Source organism: Oryctolagus cuniculus, chromosome 1, assembly GCF_964237555.1.
Source record: "Oryctolagus cuniculus chromosome 1, mOryCun1.1, whole genome shotgun sequence".
Classification (NCBI taxonomy): Eukaryota; Metazoa; Chordata; class Mammalia; order Lagomorpha; family Leporidae; genus Oryctolagus; species Oryctolagus cuniculus.
In genome coordinates this window covers 209,200,127-209,220,684 of record NC_091432.1, presented here as the reverse complement: position 1 = coordinate 209,220,684, position 20,558 = coordinate 209,200,127, and the positions used below count along the sequence as shown (strand labels likewise).

The 20,558-nt window shown below is 40.9% G+C and overlaps 1 protein-coding gene across 4 annotated transcripts in view; it reads right to left on the bottom strand.

Annotated features, from left to right (window-relative positions):
- The window catches only part of SLC44A1 (solute carrier family 44 member 1), a 226,879-nt gene that overhangs the window by 62,449 nt on the left and 143,872 nt on the right, over positions 1-20,558 (bottom strand). For all 4 annotated transcript variants that reach the window (XM_051855994.2, XM_051855997.2, XM_051855996.2 and 1 more), the window contains one exon: positions 4,145-4,282. In XM_051855994.2, the coding sequence (XP_051711954.2) occupies positions 4,145-4,282 (138 nt within the window). The remainder of the gene's footprint in view (positions 1-4,144; positions 4,283-20,558) is intronic.

Sequence of the window (20,558 nt, the reverse complement as noted above, 5' to 3'; positions counted from 1 at the left end):
AGATGCAGGCATCCCAAGCATATCATACCTACTGCACTTCATATAAATCCTAATTTAAAAACATGGTTTAGGCGCTGGCGCCCAGGCTCACTTGACTAATCCTGCGCCTGCAGCGCCGGCATCCCTTATGGGCACCTAGTTCTAAGTCCTGGTTGCTCCTCTTCCAGTCCCACTCTCTGCTGTGGCCCGGGAGGGCAGTGGAGGATGGCCCAAGTGCTTGGGCTCCTGCACCCATATGGGAGACCGGGAGGAGGCATCCAGCTCCTGGCTAGTGCAGTGCCGGCCATGGCAGCCATTTGGGGAATGAACCAACGGAAGGAAGACCTTTCTGTCTGTCTGTCTCTCTCACTGTTTATAACTCTACCTGTCAAAATAACAAAAAATGGTTTAAAGGGTGAATAATTCTTTGTTGCCTATGATTCCCAACCATATTCCCTACTGTCATATAACTGATTGTTTACAGCATGTGACTACTGTAAATAATGTTGTAGCTAGAATTATTTCCAGGAGTGGTTTACTATCATCAGAATTACTGAATCAAAAGTCATCAAAAAAAAAAAGCAGGGTGGTGGTGGTCCAAAGACAAAGTTATTGGCAGTTGAGGCACCTATAGCACATAGTGAATAATAACTTAGAAGTCAGAGATCTGAGTTTAAACTCTAGATCTGTCAAATTCTAGTTCTCTAAATTTAGCCAATTTAATTACTTCTTTAAACTTTGGCTTCCTCTGGGATAAAATGAAGATAACAGTAGCGGCTCTTGCGTTACAGGGAGGACCCATGTAACAGTTCACTAAAGCACCTTGCTCAGAGCATGGTACTCATCTAGTGCCTCAGTCAGAGTTCACTAAAATCACCAATCATCATCAAATACTGCTGTACTGCAACTTTTGTCCCTTCTTCCTCTGTGTGGCTTCTTATCCCCCCCCCCCCTTTTTTTAAGATTTTATTTATTTTATTTGAGAGGTAGAGTTACAGACAGTGAGAGGGAGAGACAGAGAAAAAGGTCTTCCTTCCGTTGGTTCACTCTCCAAATGGCTGCAACTGCCGGAGCTGTGCCCATCCAAAGCCAGGAGCCAGGAGCTTCTTCCTGGTCTCCCACGTGGGTGCAGGGGCCCAAGGACTTGAGTCATCTTCCACTGCTTTCCCAGGCCATAGCAGAGAGCTGGACCAGAAGAGGAGCAGCCGGGGCTAGAACTAGGCACCCATATGGGATGCCGGCGCTGCAGGCGGAGGATTAACCTACTGCGCCGGCCCCCTTATTCCCTTTTTGAAAAACTGCTGTGTACCCATATGCTTTTATTCTATGCTGCTTCATATCTCTCTTAACTGTAGGGGTAAATTATAAATATGTAAAAAAATAGGAATCTGAATGTTTCCTGAATTAATAATATAGTACTTAGATAAATAATAGTTAATAACAGCATCAGATATTGTTCTCAGTACTTAATATGGATTAATTCATTCTATCTTTATGTAAAAATATGCCAAGCAAACTTAATAGTCGTAAAAATTTTAAAAATAAATATCTGCATAATTTTATTTTTAATTCTTTCCAGATGACAATAATCTAAGAATCTATATACTTTAAATTAGAAAGTTCTGTGTTCTTCCACAAATATTTTTTCTTCATTTTGTCTTTTAAAAGGATAGTAGCTAAAGGCCGGCGCCACGGCTCAATAGGCTAATCCTCCACCTAGCGGTGCTGGCACACCGGGTTCTAGTCCCGGTCGGGGTGCCGGATTCTGTTCCGGTTGCCCCTCTTCCAGGCCAGCTCTCTGCTGTGGCCAGGGAGTGCAGTGGAGGATGGCCCAAGTCCTTGGGCCCTGCACCCCAAGGGAGACCAGGAGAAGCACCTGGCTCCTGGCTTCGGATCAGCGTTGTGCGCCAGCCGCAGCGCGCCAGCCGTGGTGACCATTGGAGGGTGAACCAATGGCAAAAGGAAGACCTTTCTCTCTGTCTCTTTCTCTCACTATCCACTCTGCCTGTCAAAAAAAAAAAAAAAAAAAAAAAAGATAGTAGCTAGAACAACCTAAGTATCCAGCAGTAACAGAATGTTTAAGAATAGCAACTGATGGACTACTGACCAGTATGACAAATAATAACAAGAATTATTAAAGCAGGATGTATTGGGCTGGTGTTGTGGTGCAGTGGGTTAAAGCCCTAGCCTGCAGTGCCAGCATCCTATATGGGACTTGGTTCAAGTGCTGGTTGCTCCACTTCCAATCCAGCTTCCTGCTATGTGCCTGGGAAAGCAGTAGAGGATGGCCCAAGTATTTGGGCCCCTGCACCCTTGTGGGAGACCCTTAGGAAGAAGAAGCTCCTGGCTCCTGACTTCAGATTGGCTCAGCTCCAGCCATTACAGCCATTTGGGGAGTGAACCACAGGATGGAAGACCTCTCTCTCTGTAACTCTTTCAAAGAAATAAAATAAATCTTTCAAAAAAAAATAGGCAAGATGCAAGATGTATGCTATCTACCATGAAGTGAAATGGGTGGGACAAACAGGTATGTATACTATGTATTTTACTATAGAAATACATGCCTATGAAAAAACACAGGGAGGGAATATAAAGAAATGATAGAGTAATGGAATTATATATTTTTCTCTTCACTTTTTTCAATTTTGAGTAATTTATGGCTTGAATTATAAATATAATGAAATTTAATTAGAATGTTATTTACTGTTGTGCAGATTTTAAAAGTGTAGAATAAATTATCTCTTTTCAGATACTTTTTTTTTTTTTTTTTTTGACAGGCAGAGTGGACAGTGAGAGAGAGAGACAGAGAGAAAGGTCTTCCTTTGCCGTTGGTTCACCCTCCAATGGCTGCCGCGGCCGGCGCGCTGCGGCCAGTGCACCGCGCTGATCCGATGGCAGGAGCCAGGTGCTTATCCTGGTCTCCCTTGGGGTGCAGGACCCAAGGACTTGGGCCATCCTCCACTGCACTCCCTGGCCACAGCAGAGAGCTGGCCTGGAAGAGGGGCAATGGGGACAGAATCCGGCGCCCCAACCGGGACTAGAACCCCGTGTGTCAGCGCCGCAAGGCAGAGGATTAGCCTAGTGAGCCGCGGCTCCGGCCCTTTTCAGATACTTTTAAGGTTTGCATCGTCTCATGCCCTAACAGCTCTATTTTAAAGGGTTTCTATATAATGATAACAGCTAACATTCACCAAGAACTTAAAATGTGTTAAGTACTATTTTAGATATCCTATGTGTATTAACCAGTTTAATCTTGAAAACCTTAGTAATCTGGCCTTATCATTTTCCAAAATAATAATAATAATAACCAATCTGAAGAACAGACTGTAACCTGCCTTCAGTCATATAGCTAGTAAGTTATATAGGCAGAATTTAAACCCAGAAAATCATCCTTTAGAAGAACTACTTTTAATCATTCAGCAGACTGTTCCTGATTCTTTTTTAAAAAGATTTATTCATTCATTCATTTGTTTGAAAGGCAGAGTGACAGAGAGGGAGGGAGAGAGACAGAGATTTTTCATTTGCTAGTTCACTCCCTAAATGGTCAAAACAGTAGGGCTCAGCCAGGCCAAGCCAGAACCCACAACGCAATCTGGGTCTCCTGCGTGGGTGGCAGAACTCAAGTACTACAGCTGTCATTCACTGCCTTCCTGGGCAAATTAGCAGGAAGTTGGTGCAGAAGTGTAGCCAGGATTCAAACGAATACTCTGAAAATGGGATGTGGACATCCCAAGTGGCGGCCTAACCCACTGAGCCATGCAACCTGCTCCTGTTGCCTTATCATTACGGCTCAAAATATGTATTGAAAAATATGGGCAACTTGCAGGGTGCCTCTCTGTAAAATGAGGATAATAACACAACTTACCTTACAAATTTGTTGAGTATTAAATGAGCATAATACATGTAAAGTATTTAGAAATGTGACTGATTTTGTAAGTGGTTGCTATATATTATATTACTTTCAGTGTTTTGATGAACTACATAGTTTAAAAATTAAAGAGTAAACACACACACGCGCACAAAGGGGGTTCAAAAAGTTCATGGAAAATGTACCCAGTCTCTTAATTTTTTCCCACGAACTTTTTGAAGCCCCTTAGAGGGATGTGTATGTGTGAAAAACTGACTCAGACAATAAACTTGCTCCAGACAGTATACTTGGTCTCACCTTGCCCAGGAATAACATGAAGTCCCCCACTGTGTTGATGGCAGCCACTCGCAGGGCATTCTCTACCAGAATGACAAAGGCATCCTTTGCTGAGGTGCAGAAGTTGGTGCTGTTGATAGCTGTGGCTGTGTATGCATTCTGGACAAAGGCAAAAACAGTATTTTTATCAATAAACTAAACCTTACTTTGCTAAGATATAAACCAAGTGTTTTTAAAGCTTAGCTTTAAAAATATTTCACAAAATTAAGGCTTTAATGACATACAGACTGATTACGAGCACAGGGAAATATGAAACATTAAAAAACAAAGAAATCTTTCCAGATGGTTTCATTTTTGTCCTCTAAAAACATTTTTATTAACACATACACAAATCTAACATCTATTAAATTCTTCTCAATCTAAGTAAAGCAGACATGTTTTAATGTCTGCTTAGATTCTTGGGTTCATGACCATGATTATTCGCTGTAAGCATTTCAGGGGCTTTATTATCTGCAATATCCACTCTCCTCCTTCGTGGTTTCCTCCATGCTGTCACTTCTCCCAGCTCTTGTAGTATACAGCTGCTTGTTGCCTGGCATTTTACACCCCTCTCCCTCCTGGGAAAAGGAACTCAACTCTCTTGAGAAAACAGCTTTTCCCCACTAGTCTGCACGGGGCTGACACTTCTTTCAGCTCTGGAGGGTGGGTCTTCACCAATGAAAGCCAATCAGTATGCTCTACGAACCTAGCCACAATAATTGGTTCTGAGATTGGAACATAAATCTGTGAGAGCCAAAGAAAGTAAAAACCACGTTCTTGGAGGCCTCTGGGAAAAAAGAGGCTTTCTTTCTCTTCCACAGAGGCTCCTGAAAGGTGTGAGGGTAGGAATGGCCTCAGCTGTCTTGCTAACATTATGGAAAGAGCTTCTAGAGTTTACAATGTGAAAGAAATGCGGCCAACACAATGGAAGTTAGTGCAGAGAGAAATAAGGTACTTGGTGACAGTGTTTACGTCACTGGAAACTAGCCAGATATCTGGAGTTCCCAGCAATATGAGCTAATAAATTGCTAATAATTCCCCACTCCCATTCCCCACCTCCTTTCCTCTCTCTCCCTGCCTTGTTTAGGCCAGTCTGAGATGGGCTTTCTGTTCCTTGTAATACTGACTCCCACTTTCATACAGTGACACATGTGCCTGCTGAACCATTTCCTCTTTGAACCATTATCACAAACCTTCCCCTTTCTTTTACACCACATTGCAGAACAGCACTGGTGTTTTCTGAGAAATGCAAATGAGTATTATAATATCAAATATGCCTGAGTCTTAAGAAGGAAAAAAATAAATGGAATTTGTAATGAAAACATTTTGTCCCACCTAAAGAATTTTGGGTTTAGTGTTGATTTAAATTGTTAGTGGGCCCAAAATGTTGTAATTGCTAGAAAACTGCTTCATACAGAGGGCTTTACTTTTAACTGTGTTGTCTATAAAACTTAAAATTGAGCTCAAGAAAGATAGTCTTTAATTTGTGAACAATCTAACAATATGCTTGTCAGTTATTAGGATACTGGTATGGAGATGAGATTTGAGTTATCAAGGATTTAATTTGGCATTACATGATTAAATTCACTGATTAAAATGCAGAGTCAAGGAAAGTATTATTCTGAGTGGATCACTAACTGTTTCTTGAACTCTTTTCAGTATGGAGCCGTAGGAAATCATGGTTCTCTTTGATGATAAAGGATGATTTTGACATATGGAATTCGATCATACGAATCTGGGTGACTTCCTATAAGAATATATGACTATCTGATATTTGCATGATTTTTTATCTCAAAAGTTAATATATAAACTATTTTAAAGAAATCATATTCTCAAGTTTTCTGATTGCAGTCATTTGTTCTTGCTGCCTTATATTGTTACCTGTCAGTGTTTCTCATCACTTAAAAGCTAGCATGCACCAAAGAGTTAACTACCTAACTGAAGGGCTCCACAGATTTTCACCTTTTACAAAAGCTTCTTTTGAAAAATTCTGTCAATTGCCTGAATGAAGTAAAAATAAACTACACTTGTGATCTTGTGTAACAGTAACCCTGTTGAAAAAAAGATGGAAAACCATCCCAGCCAGACCTATTCTCAAAGAACTGGTTCTTAGTTCTCAGTAGTTCCCTGAGTATTCACAATACCCACTGAACAATTTATTCTAGAACATGGATGGTCATACTATCACCAACAGGCTATATCTGACCTGCTGATTTTGTTCATAAATAAAGTTTTACTGGATCACAGCCATGCTCATCTGTCTATGGCACAATAGACAGTGACAGTGGAACAGAGCAGTTGAAACAGAGTGAGTATATGGCCCCCAAAGCCAAATATATTTAGTCTTCATGCCTTTACAGAAAAAAATCTATTGGACATTGTTTTACAGAACCAATACCAACCTCATTTACAATCTATGGAACCCTCCTATTCTTCTCTTTTTTCTTTGTCTTTCTTCCTTCCCTCCTTCCTTCCTTTCTTCATCCCTCCCTTCCTCCCTCCCTCCCTTTCTCTCTCCTTCTTCCTTCCTTTTTCTCTTCTCCCTCCCTCCCTCCCTCTCTTCCTCCCTCCCTCTTCTTTTTTAAGATTTACTTTATCTACTTGAAAGAATGACAGGGAGAGAGGGAGTGAGAGAGAAAGAGAACTTCCATCCACTGGTTTACTCCCCATATGGCCAAAACAGTCAGGGCTGGGCCAGGCTAAAGCCAGGAGCCAGCAACTCATCTAGGTTTCCCGCATGGGTAACAGGGGCCCAACTACCTGGACCATCATTTGCTCCTCCCACATGCATTAACAGGGAGCTGGATGGGAAGTGGACCAGCTGGGACTTGGACTGGAGCTCATATGGGATGCAGGTATTGGAGGGGGCAGCTTAACTCACTGTGCCACAGTGGTGGCCCCAGAACCCATATTCTTATCTTTTTTTTAAATACAAACCACATTTGCTCATTTCAAGTTTCAATAACTTCCTCTACAATTTCCAATCTTTCAGCATCTTTCACTGTAATTCTTCAGTTAAACAATTTAATTAGAAACAGCCTTCAGTCATCTGGGGTAAAACTCCTCTGTGGAGAAATACCATATTTCCCATATTCTAAGACATGAATATATGACAAGAATAATCAACCAATTAATGAATACTAGGTTTTCAAAGAAAAATACCTTACAATATTAAATATATCTACTAATTATAAGATGTCTCCTGATATTAAAAAGCATTCTAATATCTAGGATCATGGAAACTAGACAACTCATTTAAATCAACTAGGTGGGGCCAGCGCTGTGGTGCAGCAGGTTAACGCCCTGGCCTGAAGCACCGGCATCCCATATGGGTGCCAGTTCGAGACCCGGTTGCTCCACTTCCGATCCAGCTCTCTGCTATGGCCTAGGAAAGCAGCAGAGGATGGCCCAGGTCCTTGGGCCCCTGCACCTATCTGGGAGACCCAGAAGAGGCTCCTGGCTCCTGGCTTCAGATTGACACAGTTCCGGCCGTTGCGGTCAATTAGGTAGTGAACCATTGGTTCGAAGACTCTCTGCCTCTCCTCTCCGTGTAACTCTGATTTTCAAATAAATAAATAAATCTTTTAAAAATATCCTATCCTTTTCAAAAGGTCCTATCTTATGTCCATCCTCATCTCTATGAGAACTCACTCTTAGCTATGCTATTCTATCCTTTTTGATTTGTCCATGAGTTTCCTTGGAGGAGACAGAAGCAGGAGAGAGTCTACGTGCCCCCTATTCTGTTTCCTTTGTTATAATCAGACCAGCTGACTCCAGCAGAGGGTCAAACACTCCCAAGCTACTATAAACGCTCTTTTGTTTTCCCCCGTAATTTTCTCTTCTTTTTTCTTTTCCTTTTTGACATGCAGAGTTAGACAGTGAGAGAGAAAGAGAGAGAGAGAGAAAGAAAGGTCTTCCTTTTCCATTGGTTCACCCCCTAAATGGCAGCCACGGCTGGTGTGCTGCGGCTGGCGCGCTGTACCGATCCGAAGCCAGGAGCCAGACACTTCCTTCTGGTCTCCCATGCGGGTGCAGGGCCCAAGGACCTGGGCCATCCTCCACTGCACTCCCGGGCCACAGCAGAGAGCTGAACTGGAAGAGCAGCAACTGGGACAGAATCCGGCACCCCAACCGGGACTAGAACCCTGGGTGCCGGCGCAGCAGGCGGAGGATTAGCCAAGTGAGCCGTGGTGCCGGCCTTCCTCCGTAATTTTCAAAGCTTTGGTTCATCTGAGAATGATCACTCCTTCTCTGTTGTTTCTTTCCTGTCACCCCACCCTGGCCTATTCAGCAGACAAAGAAGGAAGCAGCAATTCCTTTTCTCCACCCCTCGGTTCCAGGGGAGGATATACTTGTAGAAACTTAGCCTTCTTGTCATTATTCATCTGTTTAACTCCTTTGTATGCAACCTAATTGAAAAAAAAAAAAGAAGTAAGCTGATATTTCACGAACTCTTTCACCCACTTCCAAGGCAGAAAAATGAACTGCATGAGGTACACAAAGGTCAAGATGACCTCTTCAGGAAGAAAATGTGTTGCAAATCTCACAGGCCACAGAAATTTCAGTTTCAATACCTCCTAGTCTTAAAAGGATTCGTCCTAAGGTTTTGAAGAAGTTCTGATTCCTTTGTGGTTTTCCTTGATAACTGTTCTCTGAGCTTTAAGCAGACTACATGAGAATTTTGCAATCCACCCACCTTCTTTTCAGACAACTTTTTTTTTTATCCTGAGTTAAACTGCCCACAGAGAGGCATCACTAATTAACATTTAGCCTTTACCTAACATCTGCTCAGGTGGGACTCAGGCTTGACACCATTTAACTCCCAGAAGCAGGATAATGGATGATCACAATCCAGGGATCTTTAGAAGGATGACTGTTAGCTCAAGTGATCCATGGCAGCCCTTTTGTGTGACAGGATGTAGTACTGATTATGTGGACAAAAATATATTAGGGTCACCATGCAGGTAAGCAGGCCTGCATAGCCATCTGTCCCAAAGCACAGCTTTCACATGTTTACACATTCTTTTCTTCCTTCACTGAAGAAGCTAGACATTCCTTTAAAGTTTAAAATTTCATATAATGGCTCAGTAGGAGCAAACCAGACAGCAGTGATAGGAAAAGAACAGGATGTGTGCAATTCTATGTGTGGATCCTTATAAATTAATAAGGCAAAAGGCAATTATAATTATTCTTATTTAGGATGAGGGATGGAAGGGGGATGCTACGGTCTGAATGTTTGTGTCTCCCCCATCCCTTAAAATTCATATGTTGGGGCCGGTGCCGTGGCTCAGTTGGCTAATCCTCCACCTGCAGCGCTGGCAACCCATATGGGTGCTGGGTTCTAGTCCCGGTTGCTCCTCCTCCAGTCCAGCTCACTGCTGTGGCCCGGGAGGGCAGTGGAGGATGGCCCAAGTGCTTGGGCCCCTGCACCCACATGGGAGACCGGGAGGAAGCACCTGGCTCCTGGCTTTGGATTGGCGCAGCTCTAGCCATAGCGGCCATTTATGGAGTGAACCAACGGAAGGAAGACCTTTCTCTCTGTCTCTCTCTCTCACTGTCTATAACTCTACCTGTCAAATAAAAAAAAACAAAATTCATATGTTAAAACTTGATCCCAGGAGCCAGCATTACGGTGTAGCAGGTTATGGCAGGTAAAGCTGCCACCTTGATGCAGGCATCCCATATGGGCACTGGTTTGTGTCCAGGATGCTCCACTTCCAATTCAGCTCCCTGCTAATGACCTATGAAGAGCAGTGGAAGATGACCCAAATGTCTTGGCCCCTGTCATCCATGTGTGAGACCATGATGAGTCTCCTGGCCCCTGGCTTCAGCCTGACCTAGCACTGGCCATTGCAGCCATCTGGGGAGGAAAGCAGTGGGTAGAAAATCTCTCTATCTCTCCCTCTCTCTCTGTAACTCTTTCAAATAATAAATAAATCTAAAAATAAAAAATAAAATAAATAAAATAAAAACTTAACCACAAAAGTAATGGCATTAGGAATGGGGCTTTTTGGAAGGAGCTGTGTGCTTACAAAGAGCTCCAGAGAGCTCTTGTGTCTTCCACTCTGTGAGGACGTGGTTGGAAGGTGCCAGCTCTGAACCAGGAAATGGGCCCTTACAAGACACTGAATTTGTTGGTGCCTTGAGCTCAGACTTCCCAGACTCCAGAGCCACGAGGAAACATTTCTCTAATTTATAAGTCCCAGTTCACAGTTTTTTCTTACAGTGGCCCAAATGGACTAAAAGAACACAATATCAAACCCATATCATAGGTTTCATCCTGTTTTATTCTAAATCCTTAGACTTTTAAAAATTTTCAAGAATTAAAAGTACTATGTAAATATTAATTTAAATGGACATTCCCTGAAATAATTTCTTGTCTTTACTTATAGCATAAAACATGAAAGTTCAAGATATTTGCATATTCTTTATAATAAACTATGCTTTTGTTTTCTTTATGCTATACAAAAATATATATATTTCTATATATAAACTATATACAAAAAATATGGGAGGCAGTGTGATATACTGGAAAAAGCCAGAAAAACTTCCTCTACCCGTGGGTCACATGATTGCCACAAGACACCAGTCTCAATTTTCTCATCCATAAAACAGGAAGTAATGCTTTCTTTGCTGAATGAAACTGATGAAGTGTTTAGTGTAGTAGCTACCAAAAATTATTCTTTATAAAGTGCCTATTCACACTGCCGAGAGGAAAGCTCTATAATGTTAACGGCTTATCAGTCAGAGCAGATATCCTCCAATATTAAATGTATGATCTCCAAACACTGCCAAAGTAAAACAGGGCCTGAGAAATGAATAACCAATGGGAAATGTATTCTGGTTGCAACAATCTTTTCAAAACCTTAACATTTTAAAGTAAAATTAAATTGACATTTCACAGCAGAAGAAAGGCTAGATCAAGCACTAACCAATCTTGACAAATGACTAAATCCTAGACAAATGTAAGCACTAAAAAATGGCAAAAGGATCAAAAGAAAATATAACAGGGTGACTGTTCTGGAGGTGGGAAAATCCTTTCTAAGCATAAAAGCCAAGTAAGAAACCCTAACACTATAAAAGACTTGACAGGAGAAAAATTTAAAAGTGACATATGTTTAAAATTTTGTTAAAAACTAACTGTGGACATTAGAATAAGAACCACCACTCACAGAAGTCTTATTGTACTCTAAGCACATGTTCAGAGCATTGAAGATATAATTCTTCTTTATCCTCCAAATAATAAGCACTACAGACAATTATTATCTCCATTTCACAGATGAGGTTTATATATTATCAGATATTATGACAATGAAATAAAATATTACAGACTTTTTCTCAAAGCTAATAATAAATATTTTAATAACTATTATGTTAGCATGCTGAGATTATGGGGTAATATTTTGTTCTGGTCTTGGTTTTCTAAACTCTTCTTTACTATTTTATATTATGTTTATTTTGAAAGAAAACCAATAGATGTTTTTAGAATTACTTTCTGGATTTTGTCACTGCTCTCTTATCTTACAGTAAAACATTGGCAGTCTGTTTACTAATAAAAAAAAATTGAGGTGAAAGAGTTATAACAACACATAGACTAGGTACTTACCAAGACCCAGGCACGGTAAGAATTGATTTCCCTGAATTATACTTTACCATTATCTAAAGCCTCTGTGGATAGGCATATTTTTCTCCACTTATTGAAGGAGAAAATTTAGACTCAGAGGTCTCACTGAACTTGCCAAAGCATTGCATTGTTGAGATTAAAATGCAGTGTCGACATCTGGGCTCTCTTCACTGCACATCCCCTCAATTACACCGCACATCCCCTCAATTATACATTTTACCTTTTCTAACGCTATATAAAAAGGTGGACTCAATGCGATGTTTATGGGGAAAAAGAACTTCATATTCAGAAGGAGATGACTAATAATAGAGATAAAGGGAAGCTGACTTTGTTATCCGAGCACCAGCTATGTCTGGATCACTAGTGGGGCACTAAGCTCAGAGCTGCCGATTATATCCAGTAGTACTAAGAGCAGAGCCCTCCATGCACCAACAGCTCCTGATCTTATCCTATTGTTTTTAGAATTTTAGAGGCAGAGGCTCTGGAGGTTATCTATACAGCATGGCCATGAAGACCATCATCTTCAAACAGATTGGTACCCACCCAGCTCTGAAACATCTTGTAGGAAGGGGGTTTATTTTATTTATTTATTTTTTAAAGATTCATTTATTTATTTCAAAGGCAGAGTTACAGAGAGGCAGAGGCAGAGAGAGAGCGAGAGGTCTTCTATCCGCTGGTTCACTCCCCAGATGACCGTGACGGCCAGAGCTGTGCTGATCCGAAGCCAGGAGCCGGGAGCTTCTTCCCGGTCCCCCATGTGGGTAAAGGGGCCCAAGGACCTGGGCCATCTTCTACTGCTTTTCCAGGCCACAGCAGAGAGCTAAATAAGAAATGGAGCAGCTAGGACTCTAACTGGTGCCCATATAGGAAGCCAGCACTAGCGTAGGGGGTTTAAACAAGCCCCAGGAAGGGGGTTTAAACAATTCCACTGGCAACCAATTCTTATATTCAATCTATCATGACAGGATATATTGTAATACCTGTAATACGTTGACCTTGTTTCAAACAAAGCATTCCCTATAAGCACGGAACATGAAGTACAACAGTTGATCAGATCCCATGTGTACTTCATATTCCCAAAGAGAAATACTAAGTATGAGTTTGGAATCCCTTTTCTAAACCTTTGCTCAAATGTTTGGATTTATCACTATTTTAATGTTCCTTGAAACCTCAAACATCATGTCTATAAAATGAAGATCCAAAACAGACAAGACAAAAAACCTGCATAAGTATGACCATATGCTGGTATTAAATCACTGACTAATGTTTAGCTTGGGATACACTGAAAATCTTGTATTTTTTCCCCTGGTTAATGACTATCTTGACATCACATGGTTTGTTTTCTTCCTTCAGTGTAACTGCACACCTATTTTTTGAGATTCTTGCTTAAAGTTTAATATGACCCTGTTGGTCTTTATGAACCTAAATATTCATTGATGTATCTAATAATTCATTCAGAAAGCATCTAAAGACTACATATTATTTACCAAGCACTGCAGTTTCTAGGGAGACAAAGAAAAATAGGATAAAATTCCCATATTTAAGGAGGTAGAAATCGAAAGATGAAGATAAAGAAGTAAACTGACAATTTCATTACAGTGTTCTGTGTTTTCACAAAGGTATGAACTAGTGTCATGGAAGCTCAGAGGAGGGGCTGGGGTGATGGAGGGAAGGCTTCTTGGAGGTGATGCTCAAGGAAGAATCATTAAGGCTCAGTAGGAGACAATCAAGTGTTAGTAGGATGTCATTTCTGGCACTGGCATTTGGCTAACTGCAAAAGCAAAAGGTATGGGAAAAGGGTAGCAGGCACAGACACCAGAGAGTTGGGCTTATCAAACTGTTCTGAAGATAAGCCACTTAGATGTAATGATGATGACCTTTAAAGTATCAATCAACTTTTTGATAAGGTTTCTTGGCTCCAAACCAAATATAATCTTTCAAGTTCTCATGGCTCTTACTAATTACTTTAATAATGAGCTTCAAAACAACATATACATCCACAGACAGTATTACAATCACTAAGAACGTTCTTTTGCTAATGAAACATACCACTTTTGCATATTAACCATAGAGTCCAATAAGTATGGGCATGCTCAGTACCACAGCTACAGGACTATCAGCCTTTGACTATCCTGGTTGTGGATGGAAAATGCAGTGCTTAGAGGTAAATGGTGAGAAAGTAAATCACTTAGAGATAAATGGTGAGAAACTCAATTTTGTCTTGGCCTTTTAGATGAGGGCATCAATACATTAGGATTGATTTTCAGGGAATGGAAAAGTAGTTAAAGAAAAAAAGATGAGAACAGCGCTCCATAGCAAGTCCTCCATGCTCGAATACAGAGACAGAGCACTATCCCACTACCCCATTCAACCTGAGAAACAGCATTTCCTTGACAATATTTCTCAGGCCAGTATCATAGGGTTCAGCAGTTCCCCCCCAAAAAAATAAATAAATAAAAAAAAATTGGTACAACAGCTTTCATACAACATTTAAACTAATTTAAAAAATAGCTAGAGTAGGGGGAGGAGGCAAGATGGCGGAATAGGAAGGGAGCACACTGATAGTCCGGGGAGAGATAGTTTAATAAAAGTGGAGATACTGCAGGTTCAAGGAAGAGGAGGGGAGGAAACAGCAGAAGAAACTCTTCCGGAACGCGTGATTCACAGCGGACCTGCGTGGAGAGCGTGGGAGCCCACAGTTCGGGACACCAGCGGCAGACTCAACACACCAGCGCTGGAACGCAAGGTGAGCTGAACCTCAATAGCCCGAGACACCGGCAGGCAAGCGGAGAGAGGAGACTAGAGGGAATGACCCCCGGGAGGGTGGGGGGGTGGAAGTTCACCAGGCTAACTGGAAGAGAGAGAGAGAGAAAAAAAAAAAGGTGACTGGTACGGACACGGGTTTCTCTCTCTCCGCTCACCTCTCAAGGGCGAGCAAGACAAAGAGCAGGCGCCATCTTGGACATACGTCATAAGCAGAGCGACCTCAGGTCTGCACCGGCCCTGAGCCTAGCAGAAAAACCTGACTCTGGGCGGGGCGAATTAACAGGAGATTAGGACTTAGTAAATTTGTGGTGCTACTGAACTGAGACTGTGAAAAAAGAGACGGTGGGGGAGAGAACTCACGGAATTCTCGTGAGCACTCTCCAGAGACGCTACAATTCTGTAACTTTGGCAACCCAGTGGGAGACTGAAGGAGAATTTGAGCCCACTCTGAGGGCCGAACAGATTCCCTGTGGGGTCCTTGGGAAAGAGCTTCTGATCTCTGGCTCCTGTGGGTATATCATTTGCCTGCTAACTACCTCCAACTTCGTTCAGCTGTGCAGAATTACTTCCCTTTTGAATCAAAAAAAAAAGAAAGAGAGAGAGAGAGAGAGATTTACCATGCCTAACCTGGGAGTGTCACCTTTGGCACACCAAACAGAGCTCTCAGGCCACACCCATCTCAAGCCCTAAGGCTCCATCAAAAACAGATAGTCCACTTAATCTAGAGTCATAGTATAACAAGAAAAAGCACCACAGTGAAGAAACCAAATATTTCCAATATGCCAAATAACAAACGCAAAAACCGAGGTAATAAAAACAAGGAAGTCACCATGACGCCCTCAAATGAAAAAGACACCCCAATCCAAGATTATGAAGATGATGACATAGAAGAAATGCAGAAGCAGATCTCAAAAAATTGATAAGAACATTAAGAAGTTCTCAAAAACAAATTCTTGAACTACAGAAATCCTTAATGGACAAGATAGAACATCTCTCTCGTGAAAATGAAATATTAAGGAGGAATCAAAATGAAACGAAACAACTAGTACAACAGGAAACTGGGATAGTGACTGAAGTGAAGAATTCAATAGATCAAATGAAAAACACAATAGAGAGCCTTACAAACAGAATGGGTGAAGCAGAAGAGAGAATATCGGACTTAGAAGACAGAGAACAGGAAAGGATACAGTCAGACCAAAGAAAAGAAGAGGAAATTAGAAATCTAAAACATATTGTCGGGAATCTTCAGGATACTACTAAAAAACCCAACATTCGGGTTCTAGGAGTTCCTGAAGGCATGGAGAGGGAGAAAGGATTAGAAGGCCTTTTTAGTGAGATATTAGCAGAAAATTTCCCAGGTTTGGAGAAGGACAGAGAAATCCTAGTACAGGAAGCTCACAGAACCCCTAATAAACACGACCAAAAGAGATCCTCACCACGACACGTTGTAATTAAACTCTCCACAGTGAAACATAAAGAAAAGATCCTAAAATGTGCAAGAGAGAAACGTCAGATTACTCTCAGAGGATCTCCAATCAGACTCACAGCTGACTTCTCATCAGAAACTCTACAAGCTAGGAGGGAATGGCGAGATATAGCCCAGGTACTAAGAGAGAACAACTGCCAGCCCAGAATATTATATCCTGCAAAGCTATCATTTGTGAATGAAGGTGAAATAAAGACTTTTCATAGCAAACAGAAATTGAAAGAATTTGTTGCCACTCGTCCAGCGCTGCAAAAGATGCTTAAAGATGTGTTACACACAGAAACACAGAAACACGGTCATCAATATGAAAGAAGGTAAAGGAAGGAAACCAAGGAAGGAAAGCTCACAGCAAAAGATCACAGGGAATTCAAAGCATATATTAGAACTTATCTTTGGCAAATGGCAGGGCAAAGTTACCACTTATCATTAGTCACATTGAACGTGAATGGCCTGAACTGTCCAGTTAAAAGACACCGATTGGCTGATTGGGTTAAGGAACAAAACCCATCTATTTGCTGCTTACAAGAAACACATCTTTCCAACAAAGATCCATACAGACTGAAAGTGAAAGGCTGGAAAAAGATATACCATGCCAACAGAAATGAAAAAAGAGCGGGCGTAGCCATCTTAATTTCAGACACCATAAACTTTACCACAAAAACCGTTAAGAGAGACAAAGAGGGACACTACATAATGATTAAGGGATCAATTCAACAGGAAGATATAACAATTATCAATGTATATGCACCTAACTACAGGGCACTGGTTTATCTAAAAGATTTGTTAACGGACTTAAAGGGAGACTTAGACCCCAATACAATAGTACTGGGGGACTTCAATACTCCACTCTCAGAAATAGACAGATCAATAGGACAGAAGATCAACAAGGAGACAGTAGATTTGAACGACACTATAGCCCAAATGGATCTAACATATATACAGAACTTTCAATCCTACAGCTAAAGATTTTACATTCTTCTCAGCAGTACATGGAACCTTCTCTAGGATTGACCACATACTAGGCCATAAAGCAAGTCTCAGCAAATTCAAAAGAATTAGAATCATACCATGCAGCTTCTCAGACCATAAAGGAATGAAATTGGAAATTAGCAACTCAGGAATCCCTAGAGCATATGCAAACACATGGAGATTGAACAACATGCTCCTGAATGAACAATGGGTCATAGAAGAAATCAAAAGAGAAATCAAAAACTTTCTGGAAGTAAATGAGGATAACAGCACAACATACCAAAACTTATGGGACGCAGCAAAAGCAGTGTTAAGAGGAAAGTTTATATCAATAGGTGCCTACATCAAGAAATTGGAAAGGCACCAAATAGATGAGCTTTCAATTCACCTCAAGGATCTAGAAAACCTACAGCAAACCAGACCCAAATCTAGTAGGAGAAGAGAAATAATTAAAATCAGAGAAGAAATCAACAGGATTGAATCCAAAAAAACATTCCAAAAAATCAGCCAAATGAGGAGGTGGTTTTTTGAAAAAATAAACAAAATTGACACCCCATTGGCCCAACTAACTAAAAAAAGAAGAGAAAAGACCCAAATCAATAAAATCAGAGATGAAAAAGGAAATGTAACAACAGACACCACAGAAATAAAAAGAATCATCAGAAATTACTACAAGGACTTGTATGCCAGCAAACAGGGAAACCTATCAGAAATGGATAGATTCCTGGACACATGCAACCTACCTAAATTGAACCAGGAAGACATCGAAAACCTAAACAGACCCATAACTGAGACAGAAATTGAAACAGCAATAAAGGCCCTCCCAACAAAGAAAAGCCCAGGACCAGATGGATTCACTGCTGAATTCTACCAGACATTTAAAGAAGAACTAACTCCAATTCTTCTCAAACTATTCAGAACAATCGAAGAAGAGGGAATCCTCCCAAATTCTTTCTATGAAGCCAGCATCACCTTAATTCCTAAGCCGGAAAAAGATGCAGCACTGAAAGAGAATTACAGACCAATATCCCTGATGAACATAGATGCAAAAATCCTCAATAAAATTCTCGCCAATAGAATGCAACAACACATCAGAAAGATCATCCACCCAGACCAAGTGGGATTTATCCCTGGTATGCAGGGATGGTTTAATGTGCGCAAGACAATCAATGTGATTCACCACATTAACAGACTGCAGAAGAAAAACCATATGATTATCTCAATAGATGCCGAGAAAGCATTTGATAAAATACAACACCCGTTCATGATGAAAACTCTAAGCAAACTGGGTTTGGAAGGAACATTCCTCAATACAATCAAAGCAATCTATGAAAAACCCACAGCCAACATCCTATTGAATGGGGAAAAGTTGGAAGCATTTCCACTGAGATCTGGTACCAGACAGGGATGTCCACTCTCACCACTGCTATTCAATATAGTTCTGGAGGTTCTAGCCAGAGCTATTAGGCAAGAAAAAGAAATTAAAGGGATACAAATTGGGAAGGAAGAACTCAAACTATCCCTCTTTGCAGATGACATGATTCTTTATTTAGGGGACCCAAAGAACTCTACCAAGAGACTATTGGAACTCATAGAAGAGTTTGGCAAAGTAGCAGGGTATAAAATCAATGCACAAAAATCAACAGCCTTTGTATACACAGACAATGCCATGGCTGAGGAAGAACTTCTAAGATCAATCCCATTCACAATAGCTACAAAAACAATCAAATACCTTGGAATAAACTTAACCAAGGACGTTAAAGATCTCTACGATGAAAATTACAACACCTTAAAGAAAGAAATAGAAGAGGATACCAAGAAATGGAAAAATCTTCCATGCTCATGGATTGGAAGAATCAATATCATCAAAATGTCCATTCTCCCAAAAGCAATTTATAAATTCAATGCAATACCAATCAAGATACCGAAGACCTTCTTCTCAGATCTGGAAAAAATGGTGTTGAAATTTATATGGAGGCACAAGAGACCTCGAATAGCTAAAGCAATCTTGTACAACAAAAACAAAGCCGGAGGCATCACAATACCAGATTTCAGGACATACTACAGGGCAGTTGTAATCAAAACAGCATGGTACTGGTACAGAAACAGATGGATAGACCAATGGAACAGAATTGAAACACCAGAAATCAATCCAAACATCTACAGCCAACTTATATTTGATCAAGGATCTAAAACTAATTCCTGGAGCAAGGACAGTCTATTCAATAAATGGTGCTGGGAAAATTGGATTTCCACGTGCAGAATCATGAAGCAAGACCCCTACCTTACACCTTACACAAAAATCCACTCAACATGGATTAAAGACCTAAATCTACGACCTGACACCATCAAGTTACTAGAGAACATTGGAGAAACCCTTCAAGATATTGGCACAGGCAAAGAATTTCTGGAAAAGACCCGGGAGGCACAGGCAGTCAAAGCCAAAATCAACTATTGGGATTGCATCAAATTGAGAAGTTTCTGTACTGCAAAAGAAACAGTCAGGAGAGTGAAGAGACAACCGACAGAATGGGAAAAAATATTTGCAAACTATGCAACAGATAAAGGGTTAATAACCAGAATCTACAAAGAGATCAAGAAACTCCACAAAAACAAAACAAACAACCCACTTAAGAGATGGGCCAAGGACCTCAATAGACATTTTTCAAAAGAGGAAATCCAAATGGCCAACAGGCACATGAAAAAATGTTCCAGGTCATTAGCAATCAGGGAAATGCAAATCAAAACCACAATGAGGTTTCACCTCACCCCAGTTAGAATGGCTCACATACAGAAATCTACCAACAACAGATGCTGGTGAGGATGTGGGGAAAAAGGGATACTAACCCACTGTTGGTGGGAATGCAAACTGGTCAAGCCACTATGGAAGTCAGTCTGGAGATTCCTCAGAAACCTGAAGATAACCCTACTGTTCGACCCAGCCATCCCACTCCTTGGAATTTACCCAAAGGAATTTAAATTGGCAAACAAAAAAGCGGTCTGCACCCTAATGTTTATTGCAGCTCAATTCACAATAGCTAAGACCTGGAACCAACCTAAATGCCCATCAACGGTAGACTGGATAAAGAAATTATGGGATATGTACTCTTTAGAATACTATACCGCAGTAAGAAACAATGAAATCCAGTCATTTGCAACAAAATGGAGGAATCTGGAACACATCATGCTGAGTGAAATAAGCCAGTCCCAAAGGGACAAATACCATATGTTCTCCCTGATCAGTGACAACTGACTGAACACCAAAAAGGAAACCTGTTGAAGTGAAATGGACACTATGGGAAATGGTGACTTGATCAGCATAGCCCTGACTGTTAATGAACAACTTAATACATTATCCCTCTTAGTAGTTTTTTTTGTCTGTTCTACTTAATATGACTGGTTTAATTCTGTAATTAATACACAGTTATTCCTAAGTGTTGAAAATTAACTGAAATGTGATCCCTGTTAAACATAAGAGTGGGAAAAAGAGAGGGAAGAGATGTACAATTTGGGACATGCTCAAGCTGACTTGCCCCAAATGGTAGAGTTAG